General features: G+C 42.8%; 1 protein-coding gene across 2 annotated transcripts; it reads left to right on the top strand.

Annotated features, from left to right (window-relative positions):
• Positions 1–1,517: 1,517 nt before the first annotated feature.
• On the top strand, positions 1,518–22,597 carry ABRA (actin binding Rho activating protein). Of its 2 annotated transcripts, XM_053249451.1 has the most exons (3): positions 1,518–2,353; positions 17,374–17,690; positions 21,928–22,597. In XM_053249451.1, the coding sequence occupies exons 1-3, from the start codon at positions 1,608–1,610 to the stop codon at positions 21,951–21,953; spliced, it is 1,089 nt and encodes a 362-aa protein (XP_053105426.1). In that variant the 5' UTR covers positions 1,518–1,607; the 3' UTR covers positions 21,954–22,597. The 2 variants fall into 2 exon arrangements, with proteins under 2 accessions (XP_053105426.1, XP_053105425.1); XM_053249450.1 differs by having other exon boundaries at positions 1,520–2,353; positions 17,374–22,597.
• The last annotated feature ends 1,479 nt before the right edge of the window (positions 22,598–24,076 follow it).

Here is a 24,076-nt window from a genome sequence, read left to right as displayed (position 1 = left end):
AGAGTGATGGCAATACTTCCTGTCTTCACTCTGGAATCTTGTGGGAACTTCTGGCTGGAGTTCTATTTCTTTATCACTCTGAATTCTCCCTGCTTTCCTCTCTCCTCTGTTGTCTCAGCCACTGTTGGAACTGTAGATATTAAGCTCTTTATGTTGCTCTTTGTACCTTTCACTTTTGTTTTGTTTTTGTTTTGTATATATATTGCCTTGTCTATAATATTATAAAAGCGTACTCTCAAAACTAAATAAAATGAAGGACCATTGGTTGTTGTCCAGCCACAGTCAAGGGCAACTAGTCACACGTAATGACTGGTTGCCTTAGATGAGGTGCATATTCCCATTAGCAATGAAAAGTGCACCAAGCCAGTGTTATTGGAGATGGGCAGGTGCATCGTGGCCACATATGTAGAAGGCTGCGTACACCTGTGGATCTCTCTTGGTTTATTAGAGCAATTCACTTTTTAACTCTGCTGTTTGAAAGCCAGGATATTTCCAATCGATTCCTTACAAACTGAAGTGTACAGCTGGCATGCTGGTCTACTGAGTGGTCATATGTTTATATCTATCTATCTATCTATTATATTTTTGTACTGCCTGATATGTACAACTCTAGGCGGTGTAGAAAATTTAATATCATCAGTAGAATGCTCAGTTTACTACCTATTATTTGGCTGCAGATATTCTATGAAGTCATAACGATGCTCTAAGAATTGGACCTATTGCCTTTATAAGATGACTTATTTTTAAAAATAGTTTCTGTTACATTGCTTTATGTTTTAAATTCTTTCTTTAAAAAAACAAAACAAAATCCCATCATTTGTTACTAGGCAACTTCTGGGTGTTCATGGATAAAGAGATGAAGTGTTCAGTGAATTGCTCATTTGTCGAAATCTTACCCATCACAACTAAAAGTTATAATAATACATCACACCTTTTAAAAAGTTCCTTGTTGCTCAATAACAGTTAACTAATTTGGTTTCAAATGCTTGGTCTTTTTAAATTGTTCTAATAATGTGAATACTTGGCCAATCAATTGGCCTTTTTTTTTTATTGCTGGGTCAAAGGACCAAGCCTATCCCAGTGCAGTAATGTAGGCACGTGCTTGAAGCGGAGTCAAGATTAAAATATTATGCATTGTATACACATCCAGTTCCAAAAGTATTCATTGATTAATAAGCCTCTTCAAGAGTCAGAAGAGAAAAATTATCCCATTAAGTAAAGGATATTACTTAAGCAATGCACAGCATGCTTAGTTGTCAAAATGAATGTGTGACTAAGGTACCCTTAGCAAGGGCATTTACAGGCGCTGTTAATTTCCATCACAGCTGTAGCCAAAGGAAGGGTAGTCTGCGTCACTCATGTTTGCCATATCCAGTGTCCATCTGCTCTGGTGAAATGCAAGCCTGTCCTTTTTAAAAAAAGAACCCTGTCAGAACAAGGATACTCTTTCTATGTGAGGAATGCTTCACATACTTTCCAACATCATAAACGCTCCCACCGTCATCTATTTAAATCCTCACCATTCCCCTCTGGTAGTTATTTGCTCCAGGATAGTCTTCACTTAGTGGCTTCACACAAGAATAGGTGAGGAAATCGTAGCAAAGACCATGCCTCCGGATGAACACCAGAACACCACGCCTGCCAAAAGGGCCTTGAAAAAGATCAGAACAGCTAGCCTGGTCATCAGTTTGGCACGGGGCTGGCAGCAGTGGGCAACGGATCACAATACAAAGCAATCTCAGGAGCCCAGTGGATGGGTGCCCAATGAAGAGAAGCCACTAGAGAAGCCACTAAGCATTCCCTCAAGAGAGAGACACTTCCCAAAACAATCTGCTCCTGTTAAGAAAGGCCAAGCAAAGGATGAACCAAATCATCCTTCTGGACAGCAAGTACCAAAAGAAAATGGAGAACAAAGCCCAAACGAGTCTGGTGAAGCCCTCCAGAAACTTAACATTAGAAGCAAAGAAGTAACCAAAACAGTTGTAAGTAAACTGTATGAAAGAAGCAGTGGCATTAGTCTCCTCAGCGACAAGTATGAAAAAGACAATGGGTGTGCTGCTGAAATGGACAAGAGTAATGAAGACTCCAGAAATATTGACAGACTTCTTAGTGGTAGAATGTCCCCTACGAGGAGGAGAAAGTGCTCTAACCTGGTATCAGAGCTCACAAGGGGCTGGAAACAGATAGAAGAGGAAGACAAGGCCCAGGAACTAGAACCACAAAATTATCACAGTGACAGCTTGGAAACTGAGGATAGTGGCTATGGGGGAGATGCCGAGGACAGATTTGATGTGGAAGACAGTAGCCAAGAAACTGTGAGTGCTGTGAGGATAAAACGGCCTTCATCATCAATGTAAGTAATCAGCAGTTTTCCAAGTTCAGGCCTGGGTGGGCTTTTAAAGGTTGCTTCATACAATGTGGCTTCTGTTTGAAGATCATTTGAAACCAGCTCCATGGGACAGATACTCTATTTTGTGGCTACATGGTTCATATGTCACTGGCTGATATCATAACTAATGCAGTGTGGGTGTACCATAGGCCTGTGCAAACTCAGATTCGAAAATTCAGATTTTATCTGAAATCACCCCAAATTGGTAAAATCCAATTCAAAAACCCAAAAGAAATTGGAAATGCTTCAGAATTTATGAATTAGAAAAATGGAAGAGGATTTTCCCCCATAGAAGTGAATGGGGAAATTTGGGGGGAGGGATATCATGAAAAATTATCAATTAGTTCTAGGGCCTTGAAACTTGTCACACATGTGAGAAGGTGGTCAGGGGCCCCTCTAGTGAATTTGAAGGCAATTGGTCAATCCCAGTTTTTTTGTTAGTTTTTGAAAATTTTGTTTAAAATGGCTAAAAGTGGCTTGTTTCAAGCCATGACTTTAAAATAACTTCTGAAACTGATGATCCCCCTTGAACCATCATTCCACCATTATGTGGAAGAACCTGTCCTTTGCCTTCATGAAAATGGGCAACAGCATGCCCCTTTGTCCACTTTTATATTTCTGGAATGGATAGGCATAAAGTTATGAAATCGAGCACACATGAAGTCCACATTGGCAGGACTCTAATTTGTTTTTTCCAAAGCTATGGGTCAATCTCCTGATTTTTGGTGATATTTTGAAATTGCCTGTTCCTGCAATGGAATTTGTTGCGAATGTTAATGTTAAGTTTATTGTTAAAATTAATAAAAATTTAATTTAAAAAAGAAAAATGAATATAAAATCAAAGGAATGTCCTTTTTCCTCCATATGGGATTGGACTGATGGTTCAAGGAGTGGTTTCAGATCCATAACTTTTTGTAAAGTTCTTTCTTGAAGCAAGCTATATTTCACCATTTAAGCCATTTTAAAAGAAATTTTTCCATTTTTTAAAAATTGAAATTTACAAAAAATTCAAAGAATTCACCAAAAATAAGGGGATTTACCAATTCTCTTCAAATTCACTGCAGGGGTCCTGGACCGCCTTCCTCACATATGTGGTAAGTTCCAAGGTTCTAGGGCCAACCAGTAATTTTTGGTGGGGGGGGGGTATTTTCCCATTGACCACTATGGAGAAAACCCGAATTTAAGTCAGAATTCAGATTCGAATTCTGAATCCAATCCAATATTGCCAGAGCCCATAGAGTCTGAATCCAATATTGTCAAATTCACATCAGATAAAATCCAAATCTGATTTTTCTACGTCCACACAGGCCTAGTGCACCGGGAAAATCTGTCTGTTCTGCAAAGAGCTTCTGTTCTATGGAGTAAGTGCCCATGTGTGCAGCAGGTTGGAGAGTAATTTTCTGGATGGCCTCTGCCTCTAGAAATGCATGATAGCATCCCAAAATATGTCCTTAATGGCTTCATGGCCCTCAATGGCTTCATGACCCACAGTTTAATTTCTGGCATATTCAGATCGGACTAGGAAAGACCCTTGTCCTAAACCCCAAGGAGCCATTACCAGCCAATGCAGACACAACTGAGCTACATGGGCCAATGGTTTGACTCAGCAGAAGGCTGATTCTTATAGTTATATGATCCAGTACAAAGGTCCATTTTAAAAAAAATTAAATAGGTTTGATATGTACCCTCTCTGAGACAAGCAGCATCGTCTGGGAGACTAGCAATTTTATACACATGGCCCTCTTTATCCATGGTTTTAGCACATATCTGTGATCGTGCAATATATATCCGACCTCATGATCCTCAATCAATCAATCAATCAATCACACAGTTTCACATATCTACGGTTTTCAGCAGCACAGTTCTGCCCTTACATGGTTGTGCTCTTGCTACATGTGCTCATGGACAATGTTTCCTCTAAACATAAGAACATAGGAAGCTGCCATATACTGAGTCAGACCATACGTCCATCGAGTTTATTATTGTCTACACGGACTGGCAGCGGCTTCTCCAAGGTTGAAGGCAGGAATCTCTCTCAGCCCTATCTTTTCCCCCAGAGCGGCTCCAGTCCCTAAGGGGAATATCTTACAGTGCTCACACATCAAGTCTCCCATTCATATGCAACCAAGGTGGACCCTGCTTAGCTAAGGGGACAAGTCATGCTTGCTACCATAAGACCAGCTCTCCTCTCTTAAGGTGCATGCATGCACGCACACTAAATCCCAGCCCCCGCACAGAAGGTTCTGGTGGGCACTCAGTCTCTCTTTGTTGCACCTGCCCCCCCATCCCCCCCCCCAGCCAGGAAGATTGCTGAGCTTTCCCCAGCCCGGTTGCCGCCACTGCCACACCAACTCCTCCCCCCTTCTGCTGCCAGACCTCTTCCTCCTCCTAGCAGTTATTATTCTAGATTAGGAACCGTCACTTGTACCAAAGGTTAAATCTTGAACTAACAGCTTATGGGTAGGCAGGAAATGGTTATTAACCTCCCCTGGAGATGCATACAGCTGGACTCTACCCTATCCTGTACTTCCCATGCAACTGGCATTTTTGAAGTGCCAGTTATCCATACAATGAAATACTGGAAGATGGGACAATTTCAGATCTATTTTTGGCAAAATCCAGATACTTTCAAGTACATATAGCTATGCACAGCCACTTCACCTGACATACACTGTGTACAGGCATAATGATCGCAGCATGTTGTTTTTTTAAAAGAACATTTGGCAGAACCGCATGAGCTGCCACCAGACCTGTCAGATACCAGTTGAACAGGCTTGAGCTACAATAGCAAAAAAGGAAATCCAGAGATTCACAGTACATTACTGAAGACGCCTGCATTTTGTAGTTACCCCATTTACTTTTCAACCCTGTGTATGTGCATTGTAAGCACCTTGGTTATATAAATGGCCTTCCACTTAAGCTGTCATATGAATGAGTGGTTTTGAAAAAAAGGTTGACTTTCTTATGATCAAAATAAACTGGCCAGTGCTGGACATTTACACATAGCCAGCCCCTGAACTTCTGGATTTAATTCCTTAAAGTCCCAAGAATCCAAACCCTTCCTGCTTTTTAAACATTGAGATATAAATAGAGAGGTAGTATTGGTAATCATCTTTATGGAATATTCTCTAGGGATGTGCAAATCGATTCAAATTCAATTCAATTCAAATCTGGGTGATTCAAGTGATTTGAATGTGAATCGAATAATCCCTTAAAAGGGCAATACAATTCAAATTGAATTTTTCAGAATTTGATTAGAGAGCCATTTGGCACCTTGTATAAGCCATTCAGGCCCATTGTTTTTTTTTAAAAAAGTTACCAAAACAGGGTTGAATCTATTCAAAGCAAATTTTTGGACCAGATTCATATTTGATTCAAATTTGAAATGTATTTTCAGAATTCGATTTGCATTCAAAACTAATTGAAAAATTCATTTGTTCACATCTCTAATATGCACAGGGCTCTAAGCATCCCCCCCCCCCCCCCGTACAAGCAGCGAACAGCGTACCACTCACCTCATCTCTACCCATTTTATGACCAAAAGAAAGAGGGAAAGAAAAATGAGAAATTCCTCTTCTCTGTGCTTGTTTTGTACTGCTGTGCAACAGCTGTACACCTTAATGTATTGGCCAGTACCTAAACTAATAAAGCACTGGTGTTATGAATATGTGGAATGTGCTACAGGTGAGGCCCCCTGCTAACTGAGTAAAGAGGCACCTTTCAAGTGGTGATTCTCTTTACATAAAGCAGGGGGAGAGCAACTGTCCCTGTTCAACCCCAGCACAACATCTCTCCAGTGGCTGTTGCTGGTGTCCACCTTATGTTTATTTGTAGACTGTGAGCCCTTTGGGTGCAGGCAACCACCTTATTTTTATTTTTCTCTGTAAATCATTTTGCAAACCTGTTGAAAAATTGTATATAAAGAGGAGGAAGGGGGATTTTTTGTCTATCTCAACTTCCTTCTGAAGCCCACTTTGCCCTCCTGCAATATGTCCTTGAGGGTTGCACAGACAGCATTATACCTCTAATTACTAATAACAGGATACAATTCCAAATGATCTGGAGAGAACAGAAAACTGAACTGAAACAGAAATTCAACAGAGGCAAATATAAAGTTCTGCACATAGGCAAAACCCCAAAACCAAATAAAAATTAAAAGGCACAGACATAGAATGGGGGCTATCTGGCTTGGCAGTAAAACATCAAAAGGATCTCTTTTTAAAAAACTGAATATGAATTAGTAGTGTGATGCAGCCACAAGAAAGATTAGTGTACTTTTAAAAAGGTAAAGGTAAAGTGTGCCATTGAGTTGGTTTTGACTCCTGGTGACCACAGAGCCCTGTGGTTGCCTTTGGTAGAATACCATTGCCTCCTCCCTCACAGTATGAGACGATGCATTTCAGCATCTTCCTATATCGCTGCTGCCCGATATAGGTGTTTCTTATAGTCTGAGAAACATACCAGCAGGGATTCAAACCAGCAACCTCTGGCTTGCTAGTAAAGTCATTTCCCCGCTGCACCATTAGTTTTATGCTGCATAAAAGGCCAGTTCAGAAAATATTGGTTGGCGATCCAGCTCCAGATGGCATCAGGGGCGTATCTAGGGTGGGGCAGGCAGGGCACGTGCCCCGGGCGCCACTTGAAGGGGGCGCCATTTCTTAAAATTAATTTAAAAATTAAAAAAAAGCCTGCCAAAAACAAAATGGCCACCGCGCATGCTCAAATGGCCTCTGTGAGGCCCTAGGCCATACCAGGCCTCACAGAGGCCACTTGAGCAAGCATGGTGGCCATTTTGTTTTCAGCTGCCATTTTTTTAAAAAAATAATAATTTAAAAAATGGCCACTGCACATTATTTATTTATTTATTTATTCTTACATTTCTATACCGCCTTTTGTTAAAAGAAAACCCCAAGGCGCTTTACAAAAATTAAAACATACAATAAAAGCAATAAAAACACCAAGCAATAAAAACACCAAGCTAAAAACATATCAAACAAGCATAAAAAACAAGACAACAGATAAAAACACACAGAAGCAGCAGTAAAAACAATTATGTAAAAGCCTGGGTAAATGCTCAAATGGTCTCTGTGAGGCCCTAGAGGCCCGCAGGGGGAGGGGGGACCTTTGCAGACCCCCAGCCACGGCCTTTAGGAAGCCCCCCGAAGGGGCTACAGGTATATATTTTTTAAATATAATATAAGTCACTGTACACATATTCAGATATGTGACTTGTATGTGACCTTCAGACTTGTATTTTTCAGCTGATATTATGGTAAAGTTATCTGAAAGATGGGTGTCAGATGTTTGGACAGGGGGGCGCAATTTCAATGCTTGCCCTAGGCACTATTTTCCCTAGATACGCCTCTGGATGGCATCAACCTATTGCACCAATACCCCAAATGATCTCTAGGGGCATTAGCTGCAGAGATAGTCAGTTAGGGTGTCCTTCTCTTTCCTGCTTTCTCTCTGCTTCTATGACCCTTCCTTGATGGAATGTACTCAGGAACTTCCTTGGAGTGACTTCCTTATTCCCAAGACTCATGCTCTCTGACCACCATGCAGCTAGCAGCTAGGGTATAAATCTTTCCTATCATCATATAATTTTAAATAATATAATTTTCATATAATTTTAAATTTTGATTAGTTTAACCTTAAATCAATCTCCATACTTATCATGTACAAGCTATTGTACATGATAAGGATCCAAGATAAGTACCCAAGATCCTGTTAGCTTCTGCTGTAATGGGAGTGAGCTAGCTTCATATTCAGAGAGAGAGAGAGAGAGAGTAGCCTGCCTATAAACCATAACAGGTTTGGGAGCCCCAAGCTCAAATTTTAGATTATTATTTTTTTATTCCTAACATTGCTTTCAATGCATGATTGGTTTAGTCAGTACAAATGATCATCTGAAATGAAAAAAATAAATTTAATTTAGGATTTAAATACTAGATACAATGCAGGATTTTAAATGTGTGTTAGTTACTATCATGTGATCGTCCCGATTACTAAGTGGTGTGTTTGCCCCCAACCACTGAGTTTGAATTGTAAACATACAGAGCCCAAGATAGGATCATTCACTCTACCCATATTGGTCTGTTTGAATTCCCCCCCCCCCTAGAAGAGATATAAAAAACCAAAGATATACTAACTGCAGGTTTAAAAGTATTGTCTGAACTGGCTCATAGTAAGCAATAATTTCACTTTGTTCTGCACCAGTCAACCCTCATCGAAAATTCAGGCTGACACAATGAGGAGCCTAATGGAGCTGCTGCGTAGCTTTAAAGGCAGCCCAGGTGGTATCATGTCGGGGCTGCTGCCGTATACTTTGAACCACTTCCAGGCAGCAGTGCAGCACTCCTTCCATTGCACCGCAGCCCCAGTGGGTCCCTGTGTTCAGGGGTGTAACTATAATAGGGCAAGGGGAGACAGTTGTCTGGGGGGCCCCAGAGGCAAGTCACATGACTGACTCCCCCAGCCACGCACCCGCCCGGGCTTCCTTCAGTTGTATTCATCCTTAGAAATTGATGTGAGTGTTAAGACCTGGAGCTACCAGAACAGCATGTCTTTCTCTAGTACCATGAAATGACTTGCATCATCCACAATTTACAAAATGCCCCTGCCTGTGATTGATGGCGGGCGGGCTGCCTGTCATGTCGGTCACTGTATCCAGTTCTGGGCACTAGACTTTAAGAAGGCTATAGACCAATTGGGGCAGAGTCAAAGAAGGGCCACAAAGAGAGTCAAGGGTCTGGCATTGTACTGTGTTGAGAGTAGCCGTAATGTTGAAAACCCCTACAGGTAACCTGTGACATTTTATTTTTTAAGTTCAATGTTTCCTGCACAGCCATTTCGTCCCATTTTCCCATTTGAAAAATAATCATAGCTAGACACCTTCAAACTGGGCCAAATGATTGTAAGCACAAAAACCTCAAACTTCTCTTGTCTTTTTAATGAAGACTTCAGAAAGAAAACCAGTTCCTCGGTGTGGTATAGTCGCCTGCCACATGAAGACAATTGCAGTGGAGAACAATATGAAATGGTCTCGCCACCTTTTCAGCCTTTCAGAGGATGCACAATGAATGTCGGGGTGGGGTCAGCACTGAAGCAGAAGGCTCCACCTACACATCTTTAATTCGTGTGTTTGTAGGGAGGTCCCACTATTATTTCAGCACCAATCCTATGACTTCATAACTGCACTCCCACCCAATAGTCTATGAGGCTGTTCTCACGAATAGCCAAGTCAGGGCTAGGGAACCTAAGCCCGAGCTTGGCTGCCCGTAAGAACCTCTGAGAGCTGCGTGGCTCCTGGCCGCGCAACAGCAAACCCACCGGTTAGCCGCAGTTAAAGGTACGAGTGTGTCCTTAACTCGGGCCAACTGCTTATTTGCAAGCACCAGTTGCTCCCAGCCAGCAATGGCACAGGAGCGGGCTCCCGGCCATCGTTAGTGAAGGGGATTCCCACAATGCACTGCACACTTTCCTTGGGATTTCCTTGAAGGACAGGTCTAGAAAAGCAAATGTGGGGAGTAAGTTCTGCTCCACCACTATCATTCACCCCCTTCTGCCTGATTAACACACGGTGCTGTTTGTCTGAAGGGGGAAGTCATGAAAATATGTTCCCCAATGATTCCATGAGCAGCAACCCTCCAACTCTCCCCAGCCCCAACAGTATTGGCCATGATTTTATTTTATTTATTTTTATTTTGTTACATTTACATTTTGTTACATCTTCCTCCAAGGAGCCCAGAGCAGTGTACTACATACTTAAGTTTCTCCTCACAACAACCCTGTGAAGTAGGCTAGGCTGAGAGAGAAATGACTGGCCCAGAGTCACCCAGCTAGTTTCATGGCTGAATGGGGATTTGAACTCAGGTCTCCCCGGTCCTATTCCAGCACTCTAACAACTACACCATACTGGCTCTCTGTGATAGGGTTACAGTTGGATGGTCATCTGTATTTCAGTCTGAGAACTACATTTGAGCAGTGGCATGATACTTACACTCTGTATTCCCAGAAAAGATGGCTTGTCAACTCGCAAATACTCCTGAAAAGAAGAGGGCACAGTCAATGTGCCACGCCTGCAACTTCCAGCAAATAGCCCAATCAATTTAACATGGAGTCATAGGAACATAGGAAGCTGCCATATACTGAGTCAGACCATTGGTCTATCTCGCTCAGTACTGTCTACACAGACTGGTAGCAGCTTCTTCAAGGTTGCAGGCAGGAATCTCTCTCAGCCCTATCTTGGAGATGCTGCCAGGGAGGGAACTTGAAACCTACTGCTCTTCCCAGAGTGGCTCCATCCCCTGAGGAGGAATATCTTACAGTGGTCACACTTCTAGTCTGCCATTCAGCTGCATCCAGGGCAGACCCTGCTTAGCTATGGGGACAAGTCATGCTTGCTACCACAAGACCAGCTCTCCTCTCCAGACTCTCCAGAGTCAGTCCAGATTAATATAAACTGCTCACTAAAAATAAAGTGCAACTGTAGGGATGATGTAAGTAACCTTTAGCTGTCGTCACATTAACTTCTCAAATATTTTCTTAAGTGCCTAACCTTAATTTGGCTGCTCAGAAGAGGAAAAGATTAGCATGTTCCTGGAGATCTGAACAGCAGCTGAACTGGGAGACTTTATGCCACATTACTTCTATCTTGCTGCCTATTTATAGACCATTTATGTTATGGTTCTAGAGTTGATTTTGTAGCCTCCAAATTTTAATATGCGAGCCCCCTCACACACACAATTTTTCAATTTGCATACAACAGAGTGCATATTAAAAAGGATTTTCACCGGAGCGCTATATAAGATGAACTTCCCCTCTAGCTTTTGATGTGGTCTTGTAGTAGCAAGCATGAATTGTCTTCTTTGCTAAGAAGCGTCCACCCTGGTTTGCATCTGAATGGGAGGCCACATATGAGCACTGTAAGATATTCCCCTCAGGGAAGAGCAGAAGGTTTCAAGTTCCCTTCCTGGCTTCTCCAAGATAGGGCTGAAAGAGTTTCCTGCCTGCAACCTTGGAGAAGCCACTGCCAGTTTGTGAAGACAATACTGAGCTAGATAGACCAATGGTTTGACTCAGTATATGGCAGCTTCCTATGTTCCTATTTTCCCCATGCCTACGTTTTTCTATTCAGGTCCTCAAGATTGCTTTCAATACTCAACTGGAGTATGATACTGACGCTTAGGGACTCTAGGCCAGTCCTGGAGGGGACCAGCACTGCGAGGAGATGAGGCTGCTCTGGGAAGAGCATCTGCATGCTTGCGTGCCATAGGTTTCAAGTTCTGCAGCTCTTTTCTGCTCAGGACTGAAGCTCTTTCCTTTTTGAAAACAATGCCCATGTGGAAAAGAAGAAGCAATAGTCCCAGCCCTTTGAGGAAATCCCTGTTTATATAGAACTATGACCATCCACCTGAGTTGCTGTGCTTCTAAAAAGCAAAGAGAAAATAAAAACACAAGGGAGGGGGAAAATGGCACACATTTGGGAATCACAATATCATATAAACATTTGCCCAGTATCGTCAGGAAAGGAAGTATCTGATTGGTGGATTCTGAAGTGAAGAGGGAAAGCATCTCTCAGACGGGAGTACTGGCTAACATAGAGGTTTGGCACTATAGCTCCTCATTGAGACAGTCCTATCAAAGGCTGGCCCAAGAGTCATCTGTACCTGAGGTGGGGTGCCAAATGTCACCTGCCCCATTGTTCAGTGCCTGGTGACCAAGACACCTACCTTGCCATACTGCCTCCCACTCAGCAGCCAAGGCATACGGAGCCTGCTGCTGCTGTTGCTCTTTCCTCCTCCTTCTCCCCTGTCCCTTATATTTAAAAAGGAAAGGAATAGAATCAAAGACGAAGTGTGGAGAGGAGGAAGAGAGTGTCTCCTGGAGGTAGCAGAAGCAGCAGCAGCAACATAGCCGGTGCCCCTCCCAATTCACCCCGAGGTGACTGCCTCATGGTTGGGCCGCCCATGTGTGCGGATCATGTTAGTGTGCAATATCAGAAAGCAGTCTCCACTGCTTAAGAAGCAGCAGCTCCATTTGTATTATCACCAGATGCTTCATGGTGATGCACAAGGTTCTCTTCTTTATTGCTACTACTATGAATATCTATATGCCACTTTTCAACAAAAGTACTCGGGGTGGGGGGGGAGGCTCCCTGTCCTACTGTAAAAGGGCTCACATTCTCAAAGGATATATAACGTAGATACCAGCAACCACCACTGGAGGGATACTGTGCTTTATTATTCATTCAGTTTTTATACCGCCCTTCCAAAAATGGCTCAGGGTGGTTTACACAGAGAAATAATAAATAAATAAGATGGCTACCTGACCCCAAAGGGCTCACACTCTAAACAGAAACATAAGAGAGACACCAGCAACAGTCACTGGAGATACTGTGCTGGGGGTGGATAGGGCCAGTTACTCTCCCCCTGCTAAATAAAAGAGAATCACCACGTTAAAAGTTGCCTCTTAGCCAAGTTAACAGGAGAGGTTTTGTGGTGATTCAGTAGAGGAGTGAGCTTTACTATTTTCCAAGCAGGGGCCACTTGGGCAAAAAGCCTTCAATGCATGAGCCATTTCCTACTTCACCGACCACTGCACAGTATGGCACTTTCCCCAGTGCTGGAAGGGCTCTTTAAGAGATAAGGAGGCCTCTCCTAAGAGCTCTGTGGGGGAAGTGCTGGGAAGGGCAACCATTCATTCCCAGCACTCCATGCACACCTTCCCAGATGGCACAGGGGCTCAAAAAAGGCTCAATTTCCCATAAAGGAGCCCGCCCCTGGTCCTTGGTAAAGTGCAGCACTGCAGAGTGCGAACGGTCTCCTCATGGTGCCAGGGGACTGAGCAGAGTCATCAGCTTTGGCTGAAGCTTCACACAGGCCCAATACACAATTAGTCAGGGAGCTACACTTCACATCAACGGAGGCCACCACCTGCTCCTGGGCCTTACAATGAAGAGTACTGCAGTAGAGGAATACTAGGCATTCCTTTAAAGGGGTAATATTTAAGAGAGCATCTCTCCAGTGGCTGCTGCTGGTGACTCCTCTCTTTCTTTCTCTCCTTCTCCCTTCCTCTGTTCCTCCTTTTTGCCAACATGCTACGCACAGGGGCGTAACTGATGGTAGGGCAGGTAGGGCATGTGCCCTGGGCGCCACTTGGTAGGGGGCGCCAAAAAGTGCCATTAAAAAATTATTATTATTTTTTTAAAAAATTATTTAATGGCAATGCCAGCGCAGCAGCAGTCCACCCTTTGCGCAAAGGAGCGTGTGGCGCCCCCTCCCCCATGAGCGGTCCCGGTGCCCCCTCTATTGCCTGGCTCCGGCTGGCTGCTGGGCGCCGCAGGGTCCTTGACTTGCCGCGGCGGATGTAACACAGAGCCGCGGCAGATGTAACACAGACGCCGAGGCCTGCCGTTCAGCCCGGCGCTGCCCACAGCCATCCCTCGCCTTGGAGGAGTCGGAGGACACACGGCAGCAGGCAGAGGGACAAAAAAAACTTTAGGCGCCCGTGGCGGTGCCACGGCGGATATAACACAGGTGCCGCGGCAGATGTAACACAGATCCCGACACCGAGACCTGCCGTTCGGCCCGGCTTCGCTTCTGAACTGCAAGGCACGCCTGCGCGCCAAAGCTTGACACTGCTCAGGCGCGCCTTGCAGTTCAGAAGCGACGCCGGGCTGAATTGCAGGCCTTGGTGTAGGGCTCTGTGTTACATCTGCCACGGCAAGTCAAGGACCTTGCTTGCCGCTTGCTCACCCCCGCTCCTGCCCCATCTCAATTGGTTAGCGACACCGGGCCACACGGCAGACCTCGGCATTGCTCTGGTGGCGGCCGCCGCTATGGGGACGAGTCCGGACTCCGCTTGCTCCCCCGCCGTCCACAGCCATCCCCTCGCCTCGGAGGACACACATTTGTGGTATTTATTATTATTTTCATTACATTATTATTACTACTATTTTATTTTATACTACTACTATTTTATTACTATAAAATACTACCACCCTATCCATCCAAAGGCTCTGGGCATTTGGGGGGGGGCGCAATTTCAGTGTTTGCCCTGGGCACCGTTTTCCCTAGTTACGCCTCTGGCTACGCAGGCTACTGTCACCAGAACACTCTGCTCTGGGGCTGCTACAGATGTACAGGCAGGCTCAATGCTGTTGAGAACCAGCAGTTGCCCACGCAACCCAGTCAGAGTTTCCCCCCATTTGCTGTGTGTCATGTCAGCCCCCTTCCCCTTTAAGAGTTTGAGTTCTTTTGGAACAGGGAACAAGCTTCTGTTTCCTTTTGCTATTTAAAAAAATGGCTTTGAGAACTTATTTTGTTGCTGAAAAGCAGAATACCTTTTATTTATTTCTCATTTAATTTTCTATGTAAACTGCTTTGAGAACTTTTGTGGATAAGCAGTATATAAATATTTGTTGTAGTAGTATAGCAGCCACCTAATGGTGCAGTGGGGAAATGACTTGACTAGCAAGCCAGAGGTTGCCAGTTCGAATCCTCGCTGCCATGTGAAACACCTATATCGGGCCGCAGCGATATAGGAAGGTGCTGAAAGGCATCATCTCATACTGAACAGGAGATGGCAATGGTAAACTCTTCCTGTATTCTACCAAAGACAACCACAGGGCTCTGTGGTCGCTAGGAGTCGACACCGACTCGATGGCACACTTTACCTTTAGTAGGTATATACATATTTAGTATTTATAATAAAAGTAATCATAAAAGCAGTGCTTTAAGAGTTTTCCCATCACTTCACATACATTATCTCTGCATTATTTGCAAAAGAAGGTCCCATGGGCAGATGCAGTTCAGCCTGAACTTGCAGATTATGCACAGTGATAATGGATGGTCAGCATGTCAGGCTGGCTGGCAGTTCTGAAGAAGTAGAAAAAAGAAGCAATTGCAGGTAGTGGATAGCTGTGACTGGGAGCTGGCATAGACTAAGGCCGGGGTTCCACCCTTGGGACACCACATATTGTTGGACTACAACTTCCATCATCCCCTGCAAAACTGAGCAATGCAGACCCAAGATTGGGGACCCCTGGAACAAAGAGAGGGTGGCCAGCTTGAAGCTCTCCATCACCCCAACCAGCTGCCATTTGTTACAGTCGGGTTGAAGTTGCAGTTCAAGAACCGCTGGTGAGCCTCAGCTTGGTCATCCCTGGGCTAAGGCATATGGTTAGGCAGGGCCATTTTCCCACATGCATAGAGGGGTCTGGTCACCACATATATGTCCTTTAAGGAGAAAGGGGATAATACATTCAGAAATGGTTCACCTTTGGGGTATCACTCATGGACTTAATGTTACAGACCACTAGTGTGTTTTGCACTTTACAATATATATGGTGGGGTGGGGGTGGGGAAGTGATGAAACCACATATAATGTGGAATTTGGCCCCGCGTTCAGATCTCACCTGTGTTATGAACTGTGTCATGAACTACCACAAGACCAGGAGAGCTGGTCTTGTGGTAGCAAGCATGACCTGTCCCCTTAGCTAAGCAGAGTCCACCCTGGTTACATATGAAAGGGAGACTAGAAGTGTGAGCACTGTAAGATATTCCCCTCAGGGGATGGAGCCACTCTGGGAGGAGCAGGAGGTTCCAAGTTTCCTCTCTGGCTTCTCCAAGATAGGGCTGAGAGAGACTCCTGCGGGCAACCTTGGAGAAGCCACTGCCAGTCTATGAAAACAATACTGAGCAAGATGGACCAATGGTCTGACTCAGTATATGGCAGCTTCCTAACTCGTTGAAAGGCATTGGATGTCATTCTTTTTCAGTTCAAGTTCTTCATCCATATATTTTAAAAAAGGTATGATCCTGCCATAATTGCCCAGCCATCTTATTTGCCCACCAAAGTTAAGGCGTAATTGGACACATTTCTTGGTTGCTCTCCGGTCTTGAGGTAGCAAGCATGACTTGTCCCCTTAGCTAAGCAGGGTCCGCCCTGGTCGCATATGAATAGGAGACTTGATGTGTGAGCACTGCACAATAGAGCTACTCTGGGAAGAGCAGAAGGTTCCAATTTCCCTCCCTGGCAGCATCTCCAAGATATGGCTGAGAGAGATTCCTGCCTGCAACCTTGGAGAAGCCACTGCCAGTCTACACAATATTGAGCTAGATGGACCAGTGGTCTGACTCAGTATATGGCAGCTTCCTATGTTCCTATGAAATGGCAACCATAGTTCCCCCAATGATCTTACTAGGCGGTGGGGTTCATAAAGAAGAAGGCACTCTCAAATGCCCTGGGCCCAAACCATTCAGGGCTTTGTAAGTAATAACCAGCACTAGATGGACCAATGGTCTGACTCATTAAATAGCAACTTCCTAGGTCCTACAGTTCAACTGTGATAATTCAGTTCCTTGGGAACTGACCCAAGCATCTTTTGAGATGGTTGAAACCATTCGATGTGACCTGACTGTGAGTGGTCTGTGTCAATATCTGATATGGCCTAACCTGAGAACTGGTTGTTTTGTGTGAGCTTTGTTTAACTACCTCAGCACGGTGCAGCAGTTAAAGTGTTGGACGTTGGCTGGAGACTATAGAGGTCAAGTCCCCATTTGGTCATGAAGGCCACTGAGCAAGTCACTGACTCTCAGCTGAGGTTCCCTTACAGGAGTGTTGTGAGGATAAAATGGGGAGTAGCTTCCACCTACTTTTGTCACCCTGATCTCACTGGAGTGGGGTGCAAATGTGAGACTTATCTGGGATAAGATGAAGTAATAATAATCAGAAAGACAATATTACTTCATTGGAGATGGATAAGCAAAGGAACAAATGCAGTTCAGAACAAAACCTGATATTCTCAGATGAAAGCCAGAAAAACAACAGCTGTAAGCATGCACAGACTGAGCTGATTTTAAAGATACAACTTTAGAATTAGTGGTGACATGCCATCTAGTGGCCTCTCTGCTCTGAGCTGAAAGATCAGCATCCACCGAAATCAGGTACCATTCAAAAGCCATATTTCTTGTTTCATTCAGTGCAAACAGAAGCATCAAAGCTCCAAAAAAATATAATCCTGTTCATAACCTGAGAGGCAGATGGGAAGGCTGGGCCGACGAGCACGTGTTGACGCAGAAGCTCAACCCTTTTAGTGAGGAGTTTGACTATGAGTTGGCCATGTCCATGCGCCTGCACAAAGGCGATGAAGGCTACGGTCACCCGAAAGAAGGCACAAAAACCGCCGAAAGGGCCAAGAGGGCAGAATGCCACATCCACCAGGAAATGAAAGACATGTGCTTCATCATCCGAACAATGGCACGGCATCGTCGCGATGGCAAGATCCAAGTCACGTTTGGTGAGCTATTTGACAGATATGTCCGGATTTCGGATAAAGTTGTTGGCATACTCATGAGGGCCAGGAAACATAGGATGCTGGACTTCGAAGGGGAAATGTTGTGGCAAGGTCGGGATGATTATGTGATAATAACTTTGTTGGAATAACAGCTATGCACTATGCTTCATGGGACAATGCAAAGCATATTGATTACTTTTACTACCAGTTAGCACAGAATTTCTGCGCTTACCAGAAAGAACGTGACGTTAATGATCTGAACTTTCTCCCATGACATCACATCTATGTGTTACTAAGGTCATGTACTTTGTCAGCCAGTAGCATCTGGACTGAACTGTGCAGCATTCTTACAAAAGTAGACTTACAGAAAAGGGAGTGAAATCAACATACTGTATATGCAGAATGTAATTGTTAAAAATCCACCCTTTGAACCACAAAGGCGGCCTTGTAAAGAGTTCAGTGCACACTGTATCCCTGTGGATTTCCATGTAATAGTGGTGGCCAGTCAATCTGCGATCAACATTTGTGTTCTGCTACATGTTTCAGTATTAAAAGAGTGGAAACTTAGGGGCATGAACTGGACATCTATTGTATGCCTATTTCAGGGCCCTGAAAATGTATCCTGTGTTGTGTAATCAACTATACTGTAGCATTACATATATACAGAAACATTACTGATATAAATTGTGTATTCATGTGTGTATATACCAAGTATATTTTATAGCAACCACTATAATTTCAAGAGTCCAAAATCAATTTTGTACACAATCTATGGCAAATTGCAACTGCTTTGAACTGCATAAGGAGATTGCTTTTTTAATGTAGATAATTATATTTATTTTTATATTTATAATTATGTATTCATGGCACTTGATTGCCAGTGCTTGAAAAATGTACAGAATAGATAGCAGATAAAGAACACGATAGTCTTAAAAGTGATTCCACCGCCCACCACAGTAGGTTTTCTTTCAAACTGAAAGATTGCACATCTTCTTATAGAAGAAACATGTATGAATATGTTGTGTCAACATAAGGATGAAGTTATTCTCAGATTTACATGCATGCAGGAATTTCTTTTAAGAGGGAAACATACTTCAATACTGAATCAGCGCAGTATCAAAAACTATGATATTAAGTGGTTTTTGAAGGAAATAGCTGATTCACAAGCATAGACTTGCACAAACATTTAGGAGAAATAAATAGAAATGTGTTAGAAAACAAAGTATTTTGCCTCTAAGGAATAAATTCCATACTTTTCTAAGCATGGAATATCACTTCAGTGATATTAACATTGTATATAATGTTGCTTCCTTTGTAGGAAGTGGAGCTGTGGGGAATGCTAGTCTATTAAAAAAAATTTAAAAAATCCCTGGACAAGAACATTCTGAACAGTCTGCATTGGGACTGAATTTGGAAACTACAGAATTAAGTTCCAAGATGCTGTCACAGTTCTCTAGTTGTACTTGTCTTCCTATGCATGTTTTTTGGGCTTTTTATTGCAATCACAACTATTTTATTCAGGTTTTCTGCTCAGGATCATTAATTTTAAACGTGCTCAAGTACCGGCCGCTCTCTAGATTTGGTTCATGGATGGCACAACTCATTTGTTCCCCAGGTTGCTGACGGCATGGGCCAGTGGTTCAAAAGTAAGATGCAGATACTGACTGTTCTTGTCAAATACAGGGACTTTATCCATCACCACGGTCCCTTTGTTAGTTTACATTATCTTATTTATATACCACCTGATATATATATATATCTCTAGGCAATGTAAATAGTCCTAAATACAATATTAAAACATAATATTAATGGAAAGCATTTTTATAACACCCTGCATGAAAGCTCAAATTGTTTAGGGCAATATCACTTACTGGATCAGACTAATCTAGTCCGTCCTAGGAAGCCACAAGCAGAACATGAAGACAGTAGCCATTACCTGCTGTTTGCTCCAGCCTGGGCTTTCATTGGCATACTGCCCTGCAATCTGGAGGTTCCCTTATGACCAATAGCTATTAATAGACCTCTCCTCAATAATAATAATAATAATAATAATAATAATAATAATAATAATAATAATAATAATAATAATAATTTATTAAATTTCTATACTGCCCTTCCAAAAATGGCTCAGGGCAGTTTACACAGAGAAATAATAAATATTATTTATAAAACTTAAATTTCTTTAATTCCTCCCTTTAAAGTTGTCTAATCCGAAAGTCATAATCGCACCTTTTGGCAACAAGTTTTCATAAACCAGTAGTTGTGGGTTGTGTGAAAGTGTACTTACTTGCCTGTCCCAATTCTACTACCAAACATATGAATATAAGCCGCCTTATAGCGAGTCAGATCCTTGGTGTATCTTGCTCAGCTTTGTCTACACTGACTGGCAACATCTGTCCAAGGTTTCAGGGAGGAGTCTCTCCCAGCCCTACCTGGAGATGCCAAGGATTGGAGCTGGGGCTTCTGCATGCAAAGCAAATGCTCTTAACACTGTACTATGCACCCATCCCTGAATCATTTTTCATTGGATGACCCTTGTTCAGTGATGGCAAATGAAATTGATTTATTTATTGTAACTGGGGATGATGGGAAATGCAGTCCAACAACTGGAGAACATCAGGTCGGCCAGCCCTGTCATAGGATTATGCAACAGGGACAAACTCTTTGTCCATTGGGACTGCAAACTCCTCACATATCATCCTTAATCACAACTAAAACAGTGCTTGGAATAGAATCTGCACAGCATCCCTCCCACGGTTGATGCTGATGTCTCTCAAGTCCCTTTTTAGATTGTTAACCCTTTAGGGACAGGGAGCCCACTCCTTAAACTGTGTTGAGAACTTTCATTGAAAAGTGGTATACAGATAGTAATAGCAGCTGTTTCCCATTTTTTCCACTGGAAAGGGCCCATTTACCTCTACACAAACTGATTACTACTCTAAACCAAGTTTACAGTAGCCTGGGTAAGAAGTCTGTTGACTGTTTTCAAACAGTATCCAAATAGTCTTGAGAATAGCACAAGCAGGGCAGGAAGGTAACAGGCCTCCTTTGCTGCTTGTTCCCCAATTACTGGTATCAGGTCCAAACAGAGAATTGCAGCTACTCACTATTGTGGATAACTATGGACAGACCTCCATGAACTTGACCTAAACCTTTCTAAGGCTGGGCTGCACAACTTTGGCCCTCCTGCTGCTGTTGGACTACAATTCCCATCATCCTCAGCCGCAATGGCCAATGGTTAGGGATGATAGGAGTTGTAGTCCAACAACAGCTGGAGGGCTGAAGCTGAGCAGCCCCTGTTCTAAGGCAAAGGCATGCCTAAACATGGAGCTGTACAAGGTACCAATGAGTGGACTGTGCTACTTTAGATTGTGGCGAGTGCCATTTTGAAATGCTCCACATGGGAGAAGAGTGATTCTCAAAAATTAAGAGTAATCAGGGAGAGAGGTTTTAGTCAGCTTGCTCCGTGCTGGATTAGTTTTCCATTTTCTGAAAGGGAATCTTTCATAAAGGAAGTATTCAAAAACCAGCAATAGAAAGTGGAATAATAGACAGCAGCTTAAAGAAATGAAAAGTGACTTCAGCTGATTGGGTCTAGCACTGTGGATGTCTTGGCACAGCAGAAGATTACATGAAAAGTCTGTCTCTATGTATCTAAATGAAACGAGATGCTGGACCTTTGGTCTGATTCAGCTACATCAGGGGTTCTCAACTTTGGACCCTAATATGGTTGCCTACAACATCCATAGTCATAATGGCCAAAGGTAATTTTTTATCTTTTATTTATCTCAGTCTTTTAACTGGAAATTGACTGCAGCCAGGGGTGCTTTAAATGCCAAAGAATTTCCCTGGCAACTGGCCCACAATACTATGGGAAAGAAACCACTACCACAATGTCATGTTTTTGCCATCATTGCTGGGAAAAATAGGACAGCTCCCAATAACCACAGGGAACCCACTGCTTGGAATCAGGTAATCCTCCCACCAATGTACCAAACCAATTGGATGCATGTTTTTGATATGATGCTTCTCCCCTGTGCATCAACATACTGCAAAATTAAGTTTTGAATCGGAACTAATTCAAACACCAATCATTTGTTCAGTGCCCAGCTGTACCAATCAGTTTTCTATTATATATATTACGTTCTTCCACTTCCTTTAGCTGCTTTGTTATTTCATATCACCGTATCAAGATTTTTTTAATAGGTTGGATTTGATTACTTATGCTTTTCTCCTTTAGGCAAAAGAAGCAACAGTTCTATTTAGGCTTCAGTTAAAAGTCTTTACACAAAAATATATTCTAAGCACTTTGCTCCTACAGTTGCTCAGATTTTATCCCTGTGCTCTAATGCTAGTGTGTGCATGTTTTATTTATTTCTACTTTGTATACTGCTTTTCACTTCATGTTCCCAAGACAATTTACAAACATAAGAAAGCAAAAAAAAAAACATCATCAAAGATAACACAATAGCAAAAAACCAAGACCACAAAGGCAACTAGGTAAAAGGCTGGCTAAGCCAATGTTAACTGCAAAGGGAAAGAAGATCTGAATGCTTCAGAAAGAAGACCTGAATGAAGTGGGACTATATGGAGCACCAGAGTTTTTTCTCCAGCCTGCAAGCTTTTGAAGCCATTTTGAGGATTCCCAGCTTCAAGGCATGTATTTGAGATATGTATGTAGTTAATGTGTAGTCTTCAAGGTTGCAGAATATAAGATACACGATAAGACTTACATAAGCAAAAACAAATATCGAAATTGTAACTATACGAGATGTTCTTTTAAACAAATACTTATTTTGGTATTTTCACATGCCAAAACCGTCGTCATCAATAATGTCGAGTGATGTTATCTTCGTTTATCTAGGAGTCATTTTGCTTAGATTTTTAATAAAATGAGGATGGATTTCAAATACTTTGGTCTAGCATGTGTTACTTAAGTCATGCAGTAGTGGATTTTGAAAAAGGCTGACAGGTCACCTGTTAGAGATCCCCTGACCACAAGGTCCCTTCCAACTCTAAAGTTCTATGGTTCTATTAAAATGGCCATCAAAGCACAGAGATACTGCTTTGAAGAAAGCAGTCTGATTGATATCCCACTCAATCCTGTAGACTCAGAATTTAAAAATAAACAAATCCTGCCCCCAAAGATGTTACAATTTATTTCTTAAAGAAAAAAGGTTCTCGGAGAGGAGTAATATGGAAGTTGGTCCACCTCAGGCCAATAGAGGTTGCACCGCTTTGCCTCCCACTGAATGGCACTGATGAGAAATGGATGCAGAGGACTCTGTTCTTCTCAGAAGGGAGGGGGCAGGTTGCAATACAATTTGAAAAAACATGACAGCAATGTCTGAAATGTCAAATTTCTTTTGAGGTTCAAAAGAAAACTATCAGCAAGAAATGGAACTCCTTTCAAGGGTACATGGGAGGATGGGATACCTTTCTATGACTTATCTTGTCCTCTCAACATGAAGATCATTTTTTCAGGATGATAGCTCCAGTATCTGATGACTGCTCAGAAGCAAAGGGCTCAGGTTAAGAGTTTGTAGTTGCTGAGGGTAGGGTCAAATATGGCACCTTTAATCCAGCAAATCTCAAGGCTGAACGTTAGGCTGGCTTCCATGGCCTCTCCCCTTCCATATCCATTCTGTGATTCTCAGGTTACCTTCAAGAGGCAGTAAGAGTTCCTACTACTCATGCTCAGATAAAAGCACACACAACTGCTGGTAAATGTTAAGTAAGGCTGTGTGGAATTTTTACACCCTACAAAGCCCATCACCTCTTGTGTCACAGCATGGATTTTAGTGACACACAATTCCCCACTCTGTGTGTGTGTGTGTGTGTGTATACACACACACACTCTTAAATAGCACCAGACATCCCAATTGGTGAGAAAATAACTAGACATGTCTACTTATCTGTGTCACCTAGTTAATGACAGAAAGCAGCGCTGCAAAGCTAACTTTGCCAAGGTACACTTAGTTCCACCAAAGACCTTGAGTAGCTTCCATATCAGGGCATTTCAACACAGCCTAGAATCTTAAATCTTGAAAGACTACTCTTTCTCTTGTCCCATCCCTGATTTGAAATCAATGTCCAGCTGCTAATAGAAAAAGAGCTCAATGATGAGAACTAAAGACATCCAACTCATTATCTGGAGTATTAGACAGAAGAGTTGTGAAATTGCATCTGCTCTGAACTTCCAACACAAGATCTTTTCAACATAAAACTAAAGTTTTCCTTAGAAGGGCATACAAAAGATAGAAGGGGTGAGTGATGAGAATCAGATCTAAGAAACAGATAAGATAGCACAGCATATGACTATGCATGGTTAAATGCTGACAAGTAATTAATAACAACAACAACAACAATAATACACGGGAACATCTGCA

This window comes from Hemicordylus capensis, chromosome 4 (genome assembly GCF_027244095.1).
Source record: "Hemicordylus capensis ecotype Gifberg chromosome 4, rHemCap1.1.pri, whole genome shotgun sequence".
NCBI classification, from domain to species: Eukaryota; Metazoa; Chordata; class Lepidosauria; order Squamata; family Cordylidae; genus Hemicordylus; species Hemicordylus capensis.
This window is presented reverse-complemented; position numbering and strand designations above follow the sequence as displayed.

Excerpts from the sequence above, each read along its gene's own strand:
- ABRA (XM_053249450.1), top strand. The coding sequence starts at position 1,608 with ATGCCTCCGGATGAACACCAGAACACCACGCCTGCCAAAAGGGCCTTG. Across the intron at positions 2,354-17,373 it reads AAACGGCCTTCATCATCAAT|TGCAAACAGAAGCATCAAAG; the intron begins GTAAGTAATCAG and ends TGTTTCATTCAG.